The 16,913-nt window shown below is 37.4% G+C and overlaps 1 protein-coding gene across 1 annotated transcript; it reads left to right on the top strand.

Moving 5' to 3' along the window:
- The first annotated feature begins 6,028 nt into the window (after positions 1-6,028).
- Positions 6,029-7,189, top strand: LOC113280116 (purine permease 3-like). The gene has a single exon (XM_026528771.1). The coding sequence runs from the start codon at positions 6,029-6,031 to the stop codon at positions 7,187-7,189; it is 1,161 nt and encodes a 386-aa protein (XP_026384556.1).
- The last annotated feature ends 9,724 nt before the right edge of the window (positions 7,190-16,913 follow it).

Genomic DNA, 16,913 nt, shown 5'->3' on the forward strand with positions numbered 1-16,913 from the left:
TATGATCTGCCGTCTCATCTTCCTTATTACATAGACTACACTATGGAAGGACTTAAAAAAGGTTATATTCTCACCATGTACTGTTCCGGCTCAAAAATTCCAAAAACGATATTTTAGACTTTTTGCAACGACATTATACCTTTTTTACCCTCCACAATATACTTTTCCCAACGGTTTTCATCAAACGAGGACCCTATCGTAACGTTAACCGGGTTATTACGAAATCTGGGTCTAGTTGACTGACTCAAGTAGACTATTAGTGCATCCAAAAAATTGTTCTTAGTTTATTCATTATGCAGTCGTGTACGTCATATTTCAGGGACATAGACGATACTTTTACATTTTTAGTCATATTTAACAATTTTGGAATTTTTTCTTATGTTTGGATATTACACGTAATTTCACCTTCTTTTAAATCCTTTTACGGAAAATGTCTCCTTTCTCCTGGGGTCGTACTAAATCCGGTTTGATCTTCTTACTTTGGGAAACAAATTAATTCCACATACTCGGAGATCGACAACATCGTACAAGTTTTTATTGTTAATTTGAGGGAAAGGAGACCGCGTTTGCAACAGCAACACGGCAACACTGCACCCATGTTCGTGAAGATTAAAATTATTTCGTTTTGTTGCACATACATATGGTTCTTATTTTTTAAGAGTTCTTTAATAAAACGAAAAATAAATAATGAATTAGTAGGTACTTTGCATACCTACGTCCGCAAACCTCTTTTTCTTGAGAGAAATTCTCCGTCCATCCATCCATCATTCATCCTCCTCACTATATTATATAGTGATGAAATTCTGCATATCATTGTCGCCAAAATAGTAGCTGACATCAGCCAAGGATTGCGAAATTCTCAAGTTTTTGCTGTGACAATAAACAAGATGAGAAACATACTGCGAGAAAAGATACATTAGTTGTCAAAACAATATGTATATATCGTCTAAACATTCCAATAATTTTTTTTCCTCCTCTGATCTTTTGGATCTTGATGAAAAGATAAAACAAAGAATAAAGAAGGATTAGTCACAGATAATTTATTATCTAACCAATTTCCTCGTTCCTTCCTATTGTAATAGCAAAAGCTTTTTATGTTCGTTCAGGATTTATTTTTTTTTGAAGTTGTATTAGGATTCTAATGAGTATTTTTATTTTTATTTTCTTTAATATAAACTAGTAAGGACACATGTGCTATGCACATGCTTGAATTTTACTCATCCAAGAATACTAGACTTGAAAGTCATTAGATTTTTTTTCCTGAAACAAAATTTTACTATTCTTATTTGTATTCGTTAAGTAGATAATTGAAAGAGCTTTTCAAATGTATAAATTTTACAAAAATCCGGTGTAAATTTTCCTGGCGGGTGCACATTTTAGGAATTTTGCCTCCATTGCCCAGGTATTTCTCGTTGGGTTGAATTTTGTTACAGAAGGCCTGCTAGACTTTATTATGACCAATATATTTTGTCGTCTGCACTTGGTGTCCAATAAGGTGATCCACCTGGTCCCCTGTTGTTTTCACTGACTCTGCATCTCCATTTGAAGTCTATTGCTTCCCGTTGCAAACTCGATTTACATGCTTGGTACCTTGATGACGGTACTATTATTGGTGATACTCTTGAGGTGGCCAAGGCTTTGAGCATTATAGAAACTGAAGGGCCGGATGATGTTTCCATCTAGATATAAAGAAGACGGAGGTGTTTTGGCCTTATGTTGATCCTAGAAGTACTGTTGAAGGTGTTTTCCCCCCTGATATTGGTAGACCTGCTAATGGCGTTAAACTTTTTGGAGGACCAGTGAGTTTGGATATGAATTTTGTAAGTGATGTGGTAGGGTGAACAAGACGATTCAACTAATGAATGCGATTAAAAAACTCAAGGATCCTCAGAGTGAGATGTTATTATTTCGCAATTGCACAGGTGTATCTCGTTTATATTTTACAATGCGTACTACCAATGCTGCAACTCTTCAACAAGCCACTGATCTTTTTGATGATAACCTACTCCATTATTTGAGACTTTAGTCACTGGGATGGTGTGGGTTTTGGGCATTTGCAGCAGAGATTAGATACATCGCCTATCAAAGACGGTGGATTGGGTATTTATACTATGACTGATACTAGCACCTATTGTTATCTTGTATCTTAAAGCGAGACTACTTCTGTGCAAAAGTTAATACTTGGCAACATATTCTCTCCAGACAAAGGTTCTGCTTATCAGTTGGCTCTTCAAAAATTCATCCAGGTATGTAGATTATCTTCTAGCTATCTGTTCGATGATACTGCCCCCCCTTTTATGCACTCCCTGGAAGTTACTTATTTTGATGCATTTAAGAAGCAAATCCCCAGCCAGTTTTCCATGTTTGCAAGAGATTCTATTCTGTGGCAATGTAATCGTGTCAAACATGCACAAGATTATTTGATGGTTGTACCCATTAGTGGGCTCAACCAATGTCTTGGCCCAATACAGTTCAGATCTGTACTTTGTTATAGCCTTGGTATCCCTTTGTTTGTGGAGAATGGTTCGTTTCCTAGTTGTAACAGATCTACGGATATATTTGGTGATCATACGCTCCATTGCGCTAAGGATGTTGGAATCAAGTTTCAACATTACGTAGTTCGTGATGTAATCACCGATATTTGTTACAAAGCTGGTGTGCCTGCCCGTAAGAAAGTTGCTCTTGGATTTTTGTCTGATGATAGCAGAGACTTGCGTCCCGCAGACATCCTTGTTTCAAGTTGGGATAGTGGTAAGGATGTTTGTATGGATGTCACAGGTGTCTCACCCTTCACTGGGGAAGGTGTTGGTGCTTTCGTCCCTGGCAAAGCTATCTCGAGTACTGTTTCACGAAAATGCACTAAATACTTGGGCAAATGTGTTTCACACGGCTATGGTTTGGGGGTTTTAGCTTTCTCTACTTAGGGAGAGCTTGGCGAGGATACTTTGTGTTTTTTTAAGCGTTTATAATTTTTTTTAGCTAGTAATGATGCCAGCTGCGACTTACGTAGTTTCATTTTTCATAGATTGGGTGTAGCTATTCAGAAAGGTGTTGGAGCTCAGCTTGTTGCTAGACTACCAACCAATAGTTCTGTATGATTTATATTTTTCTTTCAAGAATATATTTTAGATGATTAATTTATATTTACAATTTTTTTTTTCTGAAAGATATTAAGTTTTTAAATTTTTGATCTATTTTTAAAACAATGGTATTTATGTAAATATGTAAAAAATGGGGACAACAAAGTAATTTAGGAGGTCTCCTACCAAAAAGAGCACTTTTCTTTATATTAGTATCTGAGCAATTCCTATGGAAATGTTCAAATACATTTGTTTGTTGATCCACGTGGATGGTCAAACAGGATTCTCCACTATGGAAAACCAGTGAGCGACAGAATAGTAGACGCGCGTCTTCAACAATGACGCTGGCGCTCGACAGGAAAGGCGCTGGAGTTGTCATTGATGCCGCCTGCGATAGGACCATGAACGCCAGCGCTTGAAACACAATCTCCAACGGCAACGACAAGTTTTCCAACTGTCACCGGAACAACTAGTTTCCATTCTATAAATAGGCTCGAATTTGATCTCACAAATACACAACAATCTTTCATCTGATAAATCTTTTCTTAGATTACTATAAATTTCCAATCAAGACTGAATTCCTTTTCGTTTTCTTCTGAGGCATCATCTTCGTCTTCCACATTCACAAATTGGCCAGTTTTTTTGTGGGGGACTCAAGTTTGTTGGTGGGGGACTTGTTCGGTCTGGACTTGATCGGCCCGGACTTGATCCATTTGCGTATTCCATATAGCATATTGTCGTTCATTCATTTTGTCGCTGTCCAAGGAGAGTAACTTGTTTAGCTTAAAATCCTTGTAGTGCTGTTCTCGCGAAGATGACTTTTCTGTTGATTTTCTAAAGCAATGCACGGTCCCTGACTCTATCTGCCTCCATCTGCATCTCCATTTGCTTGTGATCAGCATAATTGGAATCGCTTGAACCTCCTTCTGCTGCTCGTTGGGCTGCGTCTCTCGCCGCTTTTGCAGCTTTCACACCACCTCCTCTTCTTTTCTTGCAGTTGGTGTTAACGTCTAGATTACTATTGTGTTGATCCTGACTACCTGAAGTTCCATCAGGCGAGGAAGTAGGCCCTCCATTCTGAAAATCCTGCGAAATTGGACCATGTGGTGATCTTCCAGGCACTTGATGACCTTCCATCAAGTATGGGTTAAACTTGTTAAGCACCCTCAAAAAGGTGAAACAACTTTCATGTTGGAAGCTTGAACCTTTGTGAGATCTTTGCCACTCTTCCCGATATCTTCGTTCCACATCTGGTTCGCTTTCACCACTTCTATTGTTGTTCCATATTAGAGTGATAATAGTTACATATTCACTAACGACTGTTGTAATTGTGCAAAAACGATGAGACAACCCATCGACATCACGATCATGTTTGTTACCGGTTTCTTCACAAAATTTTTGTAAAACCTTACCATAAAAAGTTTTTTTTTCTTGAGTACAACCATTAATATCATCTAATGTATATAATACATAATTTCTGCAAAGTAACTCGTCTTCATCCATTGTATACTTCGGACCACGAATTCTTGTGTTCCTTTGTTGTGATTGTTGTGTTTGTTGTGGTGTTTGTTGTTGTGATCGTTGTGGTGTTTGTTGTTGTCATCGTTGTTGTGATGATGACATATTTGTTAAAAATTAAATTTTTCTGAAAGATTGAATTGATATGAATAGTTTTCTTTGAAAAGAAAAAGAAAAGTTAGAGACGGTATGAAAATTGTGTAATATTGAGGAAGGTGCGAGTATAAGTCTCCAGACGAACTGAATTTATAGGGGAAGGGAGGGACTGATGGTGGGATGGGAATACCAGGTGGCAACATCACTCAAAGCGCTGGCGGTCATCACTAAAATCGCGCGTTTCCATAGAAAACGCTGGCGTCATGATGGCTTTCGCCCGAATTGTTGGTGATGGCGCGCGTTCTTGCAACAGACACGCGTCTGATGGTGCGACTCGATGTTCAAATGAACAGATCTGTTCATTTGAACATCCATTTTCTTGGTTTGTTCATCCCATAATGGAATCAAAATGAACAAACTCTAAGTTTGTTCATTCCATATGGATTGCTCTAACATTATTCATGAATAACAATAAACAAAAAACGGATTAGAGCAAGCCATGAAAATCCTCATTTTGAATCGACCACGAATTCACTGCAATGTGCTGTACAGCCGATACTTTGATTATTTCCTTGAAATCAATCTAGCAATCAAATCTATCGAGCCAGCAATAGAGAATTAGCTTTTGTCTTTAATATTGCTCTGATGCATGACTGTGTTGCCATTGGTCTTGGGTTAGTCATCGGGTTTGCCCAAAGCCATTTTGGGCCCAACCACATAACCATGTCAATGAGTTGGCCCGATAATCATATTTTGTAGTAATGCAAATCTGTATCAAGAGACATTCTCTATCAATTCGTCCATTCCCATGTCCATAAACTAGAAAGGAAAAAGGGAATGTAAATGATTGATGAACCGGTCATCATGACATGTAGTTTTATGTAGAGTATGAGCACCTCGTCATGTCTAGTTGTAAATGTGTACATGAATGGATGATATTTCCACACCCCACAATCAAAACTATGCAAGGTGTGTAAAGCAAGCACAAATTAACAACTCCATAAAATATTAGTCTTATTACTCTAAACTTCTTTCCATGAAATTAAGACAAATAAATATAAGAAAGCAGGTGAGAAATTCGGTTTAAGTTCTCTTTTCACGCTACTCACATTGTTATTTTTCTAAGAAACAATTAAATGTAACGTGAAACACGTCAAAAAAATTCCCATGACAGTCCAAAACATTCAGCTCTATATAAACACCATATATCCAGCTACTATTTCTCATCTCTCAATACTCTTCAATCAGCTGATATTGAAAGAAATACTTAAACACCTTGTTTGTTTGTATCTGAATCGGTATCTGAAATCCAATATCTTTCATTCAAAGAAAAAATGTCGGCGTTGCATATTGAAATGATGGAGGAAGGAGTCTTGAGCCCCAACATCAAACCTAGTACACCTTCCAAAAACATTAAACTCTCTGACGATATTCATGGTGATGATGATGGCGACTTGAAGATGATCAATAAGCAATCTCTTATGGAAAAATGGGGACTTCTCGTGATGTACTGCATTTTTGCAGCAGTGGGTTTCACTGGTGGACCTCTATTACTTCGGGTTTACTTCTTACATGGTGGTAGTCGTAAATGGTTATCAAGTGCATTACAAACAGCTGGATTTCCGATACTTCTCTTGCCACTCGCTATCCTTTACGCTAAACGTGATAAAGCAGCACCACAAACAAATTTCTTTGCCTCTCCCAAACTCTTACTTTCAAGTATATTTATTGGTATACTACTAGGAGTTAGCAACTTCATGTACTCTTATGGTTTATCGTTCCTTCCCGTTTCAACTTCGTCGATTCTACTCTCAACGAACCTTATTTTCACAGCCCTTTGTGCCTTAATTCTTGTTCGACAGAAATTTAGTCCTTTTTCGATCAATGCTATTGTAATAATGACACTGGGTTCAGTCTTACTTGGTGTTGGGCAAAACGGTGATCGTCCTGAGGGTGTCACTAGTTTGCAATACTTACTAGGTTTCATTTTAAGTATTGGTGCTGCTGCTTCAGGGGGATTAGCCTTACCTTGTATAGAGGTTGCTTACACTAAAGCCAACCAAGTAATGACATATCCTATAGTGTTGCAGTATCAATTTTTCATGGCGCTTTCAGCTACGGTTTTCAGTATCATAGGAATGGCTGTAAACAAGGATTTCCAGGCAATGCAGAGAGAAGCAGATGAATTTGGATTAGGCAAGATGGAATACTATTTAGTATTGGTCTCAAGTGCAGTAGTGTGGCAAATTTCATATATTGGAACATTAGGGATTATATTTTATGCAACATCTATCTTTGCTGGAGTTGTTAGCGCAGTGTTACTTCCTCTCACTGAAATCGCGGCTGTAATTGTTTTCCATGAGAAGTTTACAGGTGAGAAAGGAATGGCTTTGGCTATGAGTGTTTGGGGCTTCCTTTCTTACTTTTATGGAACGTACAAGGAGAGCAAAATACAAACACAAATAGATAGTACTAAAACCAGCACAAGAGAATGATTATCACTGCAATGGCTAATGGACAGCTAGTTCAGATGATGACATTAATATTGTATACTGGGATGTTTTTATTATGGTTTATAAATGCACGCATATGTATGTGTCTGCGATGAGTTGAGAGTGTGTGGGAGCTGTCATTTTTTATAAGTATTGTTATCAATAATTTCATACTAAGAAATATATATTTTTTATGAATCATCTTTCAAAAATGTTTGATGGACAATGTTTGCAACACCATTATCTGTTCTCCCAATTTAAGGGAACCCCTAAACACATTCAGTTGTTACTTTTAATACCAGCCATGCTATTTATGTGGGGGCGAAATGTGGCACAAAGCAAATCTACAACTTCGCTTTAGCTAAGACAACCACTGACACAGAGAAGAGAAAATTAGGCGAAGAGCAATTATGCGACAACAAGAAAGAAACGCGAGGATCAGTTACACGATACCTACCACACGACATTCATCGAGAAGAACACGAAGCAGCAGCGCGAGAGACATCGACATCTCCCCAAAGCCTGGCGAATAAGACAAACTGAAATAAGATCAGCCAACAGAGATTTTGCATGTGATCCTCAGTTATCTTTTATTGATGCATATGCCTATATAAGGATTCAAATGGTAGAGAGAGAGATGCCGAGATAGATTTCAGTCGAGTAAGAAAGCTAAGAAACACTCATAGAGAAAAGAGAGAAGGCATTAAGTTCACTCCGTGCTTTATTTCTTCCATTGTTATGTGTCAAATACCATTGTAATCATTGTAAAAACATCATACTTTCAATACAAAGTGTTTGAGAAAGATAATAGTAGTGTTAAAGTGGTGTATAATATCATTAATGTCTGAGTTAATTTCCATGACTTAGGCTTTGTGTTATTATCATCATAACGGGTGTAGTTGTGGGATTTTCCACAACTGCATTTTGGCGCTACAAATAGGGAGGATTTATCCTCACCTGCTAGTATTCAGCTAGAAATCATTATCTATCTGAGTTCGTTTGTTATTCTTACTACCACCATCTTTCTGTCCACCGTGAGAACTTGTGTGTTGGATGTTTGAAGTCATTATTTCTTTAAAGATCTAGACCCTCAATAAATTCACCTTAGCTTTCTCCCTCTATCAGATGTGGTAGACACAACACGATCTCCTTGTTTTGATTCAAAATAATCTCTAAGAGATTGTTCATCCTCTATGTTAGAGCATTGCTCGGTTGAACCCACCAAGCGTTGGTATGTCAAGTTTGGTTGTCATATTTTAGTGAATCAAAACTCATGTTAAGAGTTGCTTGATTATGTACTAGAGTCAACTTCGTATAGGTTAGCTTGAAAGTATTAGAATATGAGACATTACAAGTATTGTGAAGTCTTGAAGATGTGAAGAAGCAAGGATCTACAACGACAACAATCATCCTTCCCCTTGAGGTTAATGATATTTGACTTGAACTATTTCATTCCCTAACGTATCTTTCAAGTTTTGCATACTGAAAACATAACTGCGAAGCATATTTGAACTCTAGATAGACATAGTATTGAGGAATACAATACGAGGTTTATTGCTTAACCATTAAACTTTGTAGATAAGACATCACCATAATCATTTGAATGTTATTGTGATTATGTATGGGTATGAGGTGAGGATTTCATCCTAGGGAACAATGTTTACATGTGTTCTAAGGAAGTAAGTTCATAAACTTGTTTGTGGACCGAAAAGGAAATTGCCAGGTGTTATTGGTTTTGTTATTCATTGCATATCTTATGAACAACCAATATGTGTGATTGAGTATAACCGCTCACAACTTGTTGTGTTCTTGGAAAAACTATTCATTAAAGCCTGACTTATGTATTGGTATAACTTTTATTAGTAAAACGATCTTAAGTAATCACCTATGGTATGATCGGGTTTGTGTGTCTGACCGAATATGGGAGAGGGGAACGGATCATAGTAAGAGGTGCACTACATCACAAGGGGAACCGATCCTTGTATGGGGTGCATCAAGGTTTATAGCAGAAAGGGGAACCGGTCCTATGGACATGTGCAACACATATAAGTTAGATACTATATATATGTGGGGAACCGATCCTAATACCTAGTCAACCAAATTTTGGGAATCTAGTGTGACTATGCACAGTACTCACATGGAGATTGAACCGAAACTTGTTTTGGTAGAACCGCTAAACCCATGATTGTGATTGAATGTTGGTTTGATCAATCACATAGTTCTTGAAAGTCAGATGAACCAATTTTAAACTTGTCTAGAAGTGTGGAAAATCGGTTTCAAGGTTGTAAGTGTGAAAGAGAACTTACAAAGTAAAGATGTCGACAAACTTTGAACACATGTTGTGACTGTTTATTTCTATAATTGTTCAAATATATTCCTTAATGGCTAAGGGAAGAAAATCCCAGGATCGATACATAAGTAAGTTAAGAATCTTTTAATTAAGTTTATTAATTTCATTTTGTAGGGAAATTCCAGAATTAGTAATATGCATTTACTAATTAGAATTTCCGAGAGATTTGATCGTTATTTTTGGACAGAGCATTTCCAGGACTTATGGAAACCAAATTTGTGCCTTATTGAATATCTTGAGAATATTTTCGGTTTTGGAAATTCCTTGGTGTCCAAACCTCCTTGTCTATAGATACTTGAAGTTTGCCTTTCTAGCAAACTAATCCTTCGTAACAACATACTTCCTCTTTTGTTGTTGTTACTGGTGTAGCCGCCTATTCGGAGAGGAGAATAACCTAATTAGGTGAAATTTCTTACGACCGCTCAGTTTAAAGTCTTCTTTGATATTGGGAAACTCTAGCGTGTACCATTGGTGGGAAACTAGATAATTGCAGTTTATCTTTTGTTTTCGATTGATTTGATTGACTAACAGTGGTTGAAATCTGATTGCACCTACTTTGTTTATTCTTGAGAATCTTCTCTTCTGATATAAGATTCACTAAAACTAGTGCAGAGTTTCGACAGGGATCTTTAGACTGTTGTTAGTTCTAAAGAAGATCTTGTGATAATCCATTGTTAATAAACTCTGTTCTGTGCGTGATTGATCACAAGAGATTCAAGAGATTGTGTGCAGGTTTTTATTGAAGATTTAAGAAGATTTGAACACAAAGAATATATTGAAGATCTGACTTGGGTTTTATAATATTTGGTGTGCACAATACTTGTTTCGGTAAAAGAGGATCCAATTAATAATCGGTTTATCCTTGTGTTAGATTGGATTGATTAATTGAGTAGATCGACATCAACAAGGTTCTTCGGATTAAAGGTTTTGTTGGCTTAATCTTAAACGATACTTCGGTAATCGAACATAAGATAGACCTAAGGACCTGACGAAGGAGTCTATGTTAAGATAAACGAAATAGCTCTTGTCCGACTCATCTCACTTGGTTGAATAGAGTTGATACCAAAAATATTTGTTGTTCCTTTACTATTTGGAATACAAACCAAAGGAATTTTTCCAAGTACGTGACTTATTTATAAGTTGGAGGCGTGGGAATACAGACGAAACTAGGTGAACTATAGGGTTAGTTACTTGGTCTCAACTATACGAAGTTAGTTGTAATTTTGTATAGCAGCTTAATCCTGAGAGTATTCAATTCTGGACAAGGTCCGGGTTTTTCTGCATTTGCGTTTCCTTGTTAACAAATTTTTTTTGTGTCATTTACTTTTAATTTCCGCATTATAATTGTTTTATTATAATTAAAGTAAATTACACAAACGTTAATTCCTATTTACTTGATAAACAATCCTATTTTGTTTGGTTAAGTACGAACCCTTGTATCAAGTAAACATACTTCGTTGTTGTATTGTATCGATCTCATATCCATTGACGATCACAAGAAGTGTGAAACGATTAGTTGTATTGTCTCGACTCAGTCCATAGTCAATCACTTTTGGAGAAAGGACTTATAGGTAGGAAAAGTTTTAGCTTGAGGTATATTTGGGTACCCTCGCCTTTTCACTCTAAAAATACTATACCCCAAAACCTTCCAAACAGCGAAATTCCTAGCCATGCAAAGAGGCAGAATTAACGGCAGAGATGAGCAGAAACTGGCAGCTGTCGCGGAAAACCCGCAATATTGGACGGAGTGGATCAGGCCATATGATCCATAAAAACCAATGCTATACAAGAGAATGAAAAACCAGTTCTACCATCAAAATAAGAACGAAGAGATTCTCGCCCTCCAACGCGAATACTAAGCAAGGTTCACGCAATGGAAAAAAACAAAAAAGATGCTGATAGAAGAACGAATCAATATCGCTCAAGAGCATGGGCGATTGATGATAGAAAACCAGAACCTGAAAAGAAAGGTGCGAGAGAATGAACTGGGAATAAAATACGAGGAAAGTTACAAAAGATCCTGTAGGGAAAGATACATGGAAAGGGAAGAAAGAGTAAAACAAATGGATGGAAAACTGTGGAGCGAAGTGTACCAATGTGAGCGAAAGGGAAAAAAGATGAGTAGAAGAGCACTATATCAGAATGGACGACGGGCAAAGACGGCTCAACATGAGAGTCTCATCGAAGCCATGGCAAGGAGAAACCAAGGAACTGAAAATGTGATACAAACCACATCCATGTTAAGGAAGATCGAAGAATCGCACAACAGGACGCTAGGGAGAACCTCCAAGGGTGACAGCTGAAAAATCCACGCTGGAAGTCAAGTCCATACCCAAATCTGAAAAGTAAGGAAAGGAAAGACCAGCTACCGCGCCTCACTCGTCATGCGAAAAGTATATGAAAAGGAACAACACCTAAATTGCCGAAATGAAAGCAAGCTATGTATCGACTCAAAGAAACTTCAATATGAAGCAAAGTTCTTCTGATATGCGAGCAAACAAAGGCGAAACAAAGCCTCCGCGACCAATTTACAAAATCTTCTCGTAAGACCTCAACAATGGGCAGTAAGTCACTATTTAAGACCTCTAACTAGGGAGGCTGGGAGTACGATTGTGGCGTGTCAACTTAGTTCGCGTGGTCGTGTGACGACGTTTCGAACGATCATGCAAGAGGCAACCATAAGCCCAAACGCGCGTCATAATTGGGGCATCCTGGAGAAGTCACTATAGGGGCGAAATAAAAGCCTATTCGCGGGAGGCCACTGATAGAAGCATTTATGTGTCTATTTTGTTCTCAATATTCTGTATTGTTAGACTCGATTAAGTACTTATTGTGTTATTTTGTGTTTTTGTAGATGTTTTTAGAGAAATAAGCCCTTGCGGCGAAATGGGCTCAAAAAGTGGTGTTTTACACCCCGGAGAAAATTACTAAAGGCACCCCAGAAATGCACCGGAAACGCCCCAGAAATGTGCTTGAGGAACCCAGAAAAATTACTATTTCCACCCCAATTGATATTCGCACCCCAGCTCTGGATAAGGGGCACCCTTCTTCTCAAATTAAAAAAATAAATTTTGGCGGGAAATTTTCTTTATACACTGGTAGATTTTCCAATCGATTTTTGAAGGTGTTATAAGGAGATTAAATCGCTGAAACTTAATGGGTATATGTGATATGGATATAAGAAGATATTGTGGTGGTTGGGATCGATCAAATTTTGCCAGATAATCGATTCTCGATTAAAGCAGGAAAGAAGAGATATCGGTTAAACTTGGAAAGAAAATTACGTAAAGATGCTGCATGGGTTGTGGAAGTTAAGTGCAAATATTCTCCTAGGTTGCATATCAACAGATTTTGGAAATTATCAAGACAATTAACGCATGCAGAGAAAGAAAATAAGAAATTATTCCCAAGAATAATTTTCCTTTACTGTGAAAATTTTGAGGAATTAATGGCGAGATTTGATGCGCCTGGAATGTATAAATAGGAGAAACATGAGTCCTAGAAGGTTGTCGAGAGTTTGGGGAGTCGATAGGAGGGCCACAGAAGCAGAAATCAAGAGTTGATGAACTTTGTTGCTGCTGCTGCTGCGGATGAAGAACACCAAGAACACGAAGAACGGACTCGCAAGGACAGTCGTTTATGAACAGTGTCTAGGACGCACAGCCGTGGGTCGCAACGCAGTCTAAACATCAGCAGCACTTGTCATTTATCGTTCATTCTGTGACGCTTTTTGTGCGTCGCAGATTACAGTTTACACCATTTTCTCTTCTTCTCATCATTTGTAAACCATTTTTGAGCCATAATAAATTATTTTGAGAGCATTTATATTATGATGAGCTAATTCCCTCGTAACCAAGGCAATGGAGGAAGCTATTCATGCAACATAAATGGGTAACTATTTCATTTAATTATATAATTCACCTAATCGCTGCTTTTACAGAGTTTTAAATTGTTTGAATGATTGTCTTAATTATTTTTTATTCAGTTTGATAGGTTATGCTTGGTTTAATCTCTTGATAATCTATGCTTAAGGTTTGGAAATAATGTTTGAGAATCTGTATGATTGATAGTGAATTAAAGATAAAAAAGGACTTAAGAATTGAATAGAGTTTTGAAATATTTATCATTCAATTTTGCATAATAGTGGAATCTAGTGTCTTTGTTACCTCTCGCACCCATTGTTAATAATTTTGTATATAATTTTATTAAATCTTTAAATTTAATCTTCACAAGTCCGAGAGTTTGAACCTCATTACTACAACCACGAAAAATCTTTAATCATTTTGGCGCCGCCGACGCGGATTTGTGCTTAGGTAGAATTTTTAGGTTTTTATTATTTTTTTTTTACTATTATTTGTTCCTTTTTACGTTTCTTTTTGTGTCTTTGATTTACAGGTTCGAAGTGGAATACTAAGGACTTGGGAACAAAAATCTTAAAGCTAAAAGCTAAAAGAGAAGAAAAAAAAGTCATAATTTTTTTTAAGGATTTGTAAATAGGCTTTATTTTTAATAATTTTTGTAATTTTTGGACTTTTTATTTGGACTTTATTCTGGACAATCGGACTTTATTTTTTTTAAACCCTACGGAAGGGTACCCTTAACTACAAACTGTGTGCAGGGAAGGACGACGATTACTATATCGTCTCGGCCCCTCGGGTTCGTACACGGCATAGGAGTCGTGGCCCGAGTCGACGACAATGGTTCATCCCCCGTCTGGTACGGGAGGTAAGTCCAATCAAAACACTCACGAATCCCCTGCAAGCGAGTTACTGTATGCCTTAAGGTGATAATTGTTTGAGGACGAACCAGACTGTCTTTATTTTCCTAGTAAAGGGCAAGGCCTGGCCTAAACAAGATAAGGGTTCGGATTTCATCACCGTTCCCTTCTTGCCCGTTTTAGGAAAACAAAACCTAACGCGAACCCAAGCTTTAAAATCTGATTAGAAAGAGACCTATAGGGTATCGAGCTTGTTAGGAAAAAATTTCAAAGGATATTGGTTACCTTTTAAGCAACTTCAAAGTTCATGGTGACTTCTGGGAGTTGAAACAAGACGCCTTGTAACGCCGGTGAGGCCTTGGGTATCAAAGATCCATTGAGCTTCCCTCTCCTCAGTTTCATCTCACATTAGCTCGGATTGATCCAGAGGGGTTGCTCAAACTGTAACGAATTCCCCTTCGAGAGATAGAAGCTGCTCTAGAAACAATCTAAGTGGAGCCATCATGCTTTTTGTTTGCTATAAATCTTTAGGTTTTCTTTGGTGGAGTCGAGTCGGCCTTGTTTCTGATTGTATAGAATCCCTCTGTAGTTTATATTTCTTCGGTGATGAATCCTTTTGAGGAGACGCCACCTGCGATGACGTTGCGAGAATATATGTCTAGAAATTCTCGTTATCAAGAGACGTCTTCGGAAATGACTCTTGGTGAATATATACGTGGGCAGCGATATATGGATACTCCAACTTTTATTGAGGAATCACCTCTAACGATATATGAGAAATATTATAAACATAGACCATGTAGTTGGGAACAAAGCTTGAGAATTCGTGAATATCAAAAATTATATTGTGATGATGATGAGGAGGAGGATGGTGATGATGATTATAATGATATTTCTAGTTCAAATCCAAATAATTTTAATAATTATTTACCTATTCAAAAGGACTAGGATTTGACTAGAAATACCCCCGTGTTAGACGATGATTACGAAACTGATGATGGTTTAGAGGAACCAGTTTATCTTGAGAGTATTGTTTTCGAGTCAAACAATTTAGAAACAATAGTCTTAGAAGAACTCGTAGAGATTAGCGGGGATGAACCTGACTTAGAAAAATCAATCGCCCACTTTCAGGAATCTGATGACCTAGAAATTAGGGAGATTATGACCAGTCTACCTAGAGACGCCGAAAACTCTAAGTTTGGGGGTGATTATCATTCTCCATGTTCTTTAACTCTTAAAAATATCCCTCACTTGGGACTTGACATCAATGCCTCACCCATCTTACGAGACTATCTTCGTACTCGTTTTCCCGAACTTAATAATATTCAACACGAGTCTCAACTATTAGAAACGCATCCTCTGGTTAATGAGGTTAGCTCAGGCAATAATACCAAGATTGACTTTGTTTTCCCACCAAAAACGTTTCTACCAATTGTGGGAACTTTTGATTTTAAGATGTGTCGGTTATTAAGTTTTGAGACTAAACCTAATCACTTTAGGATATTAGGGTCGACACATTTTCTTAAGGAAGACCACCTCTTTCATTGTGGTCAGCTGTGTGAGTCAAATCTGATTGACTTAGAGGATCCCCAGTTATTCAGGTTGTTGTTATGTGCTTATAAGTTCTTAGTTGAGTTTTTCCAGACTCTAATACCTGAACCGGATCTTAGCTTTGAGGAAATCCAACCGATGAAAACCTTTTATTTAGACCCTTTTATAGAGCCTGAACCTGAACCACAACTAGATGTAGTTGTCTTAAGAAAGGGTATGTTCGGTATCTTCTTGGTCTGTTGCAGTTTCCTCTTCTTGTGGGTAACACTTTTTGATCCAGATGACCCACAGTTATTCCGGCTAGTACTTTATGATTCTACGTGGTGACTAATCCTTGCTTAGTCTGGCTGAAGACTTTAAACTTAGCACTTCTTGGGAGGTAACCCAATATTCATGCGACATGGTCATATCTTTCCTTATCTCTTTTGCTTCATTGGTAACAGTTTCTCCTTGTTCATGCTTTTAATTTTATCTTTAGAACATCGAGGACAATGTTAGATTTAAGTTTGGGGGTATGGGAGAAACATTTTAGTCCCATTTTTGAAACTTCTAGCGTCACATAGTACCCGGTTAGCTAAGTTTACATACTGTTTCTCACCGAAAAGATAGAAATTGGAATGCTAGAGATAACAACCTATTGAGACATTAGAGAAAAAGACATTGAGATCCTTGAAATTCAGGAGAGAACTTGTTCCTTTTAGAGGGTAACCGTGATGGACCTAACCATCCATGATGGAAAGGAAAGTAGGTCAGAAGGAAATGCCAGAAAGACAGAGCAACCTCACAATGTAGTCTTAGTTACTGGATTACGACTCTCTCTCAGTAGAAACTTATCATCATCGACAAGCGGAGTGACATCAAAATTTATGAAAAAGTTGAAGACGTTTAAGGTTTAGAAGCAACAATAGAAAAGAATAATTCAAAAATCAAAGTTGAAGACTTAGTTACAAGAAGTTACAAGAGCAAATGATATAAGTTGTTGAAGTTCATGATACCAAGACATCACAAGTTGTGAAGATCCAAGTTCTAAAGTCCTTCTCTCATGGCCATGTAAATTTTTGTCTTGTAAGAAAACAAAAAAAAAAACAAAAAACAAAAAACAAAACAAA

This window comes from Papaver somniferum, chromosome 5, assembly GCF_003573695.1.
Source record: "Papaver somniferum cultivar HN1 chromosome 5, ASM357369v1, whole genome shotgun sequence".
Taxonomy (NCBI): domain Eukaryota; kingdom Viridiplantae; phylum Streptophyta; class Magnoliopsida; order Ranunculales; family Papaveraceae; genus Papaver; species Papaver somniferum.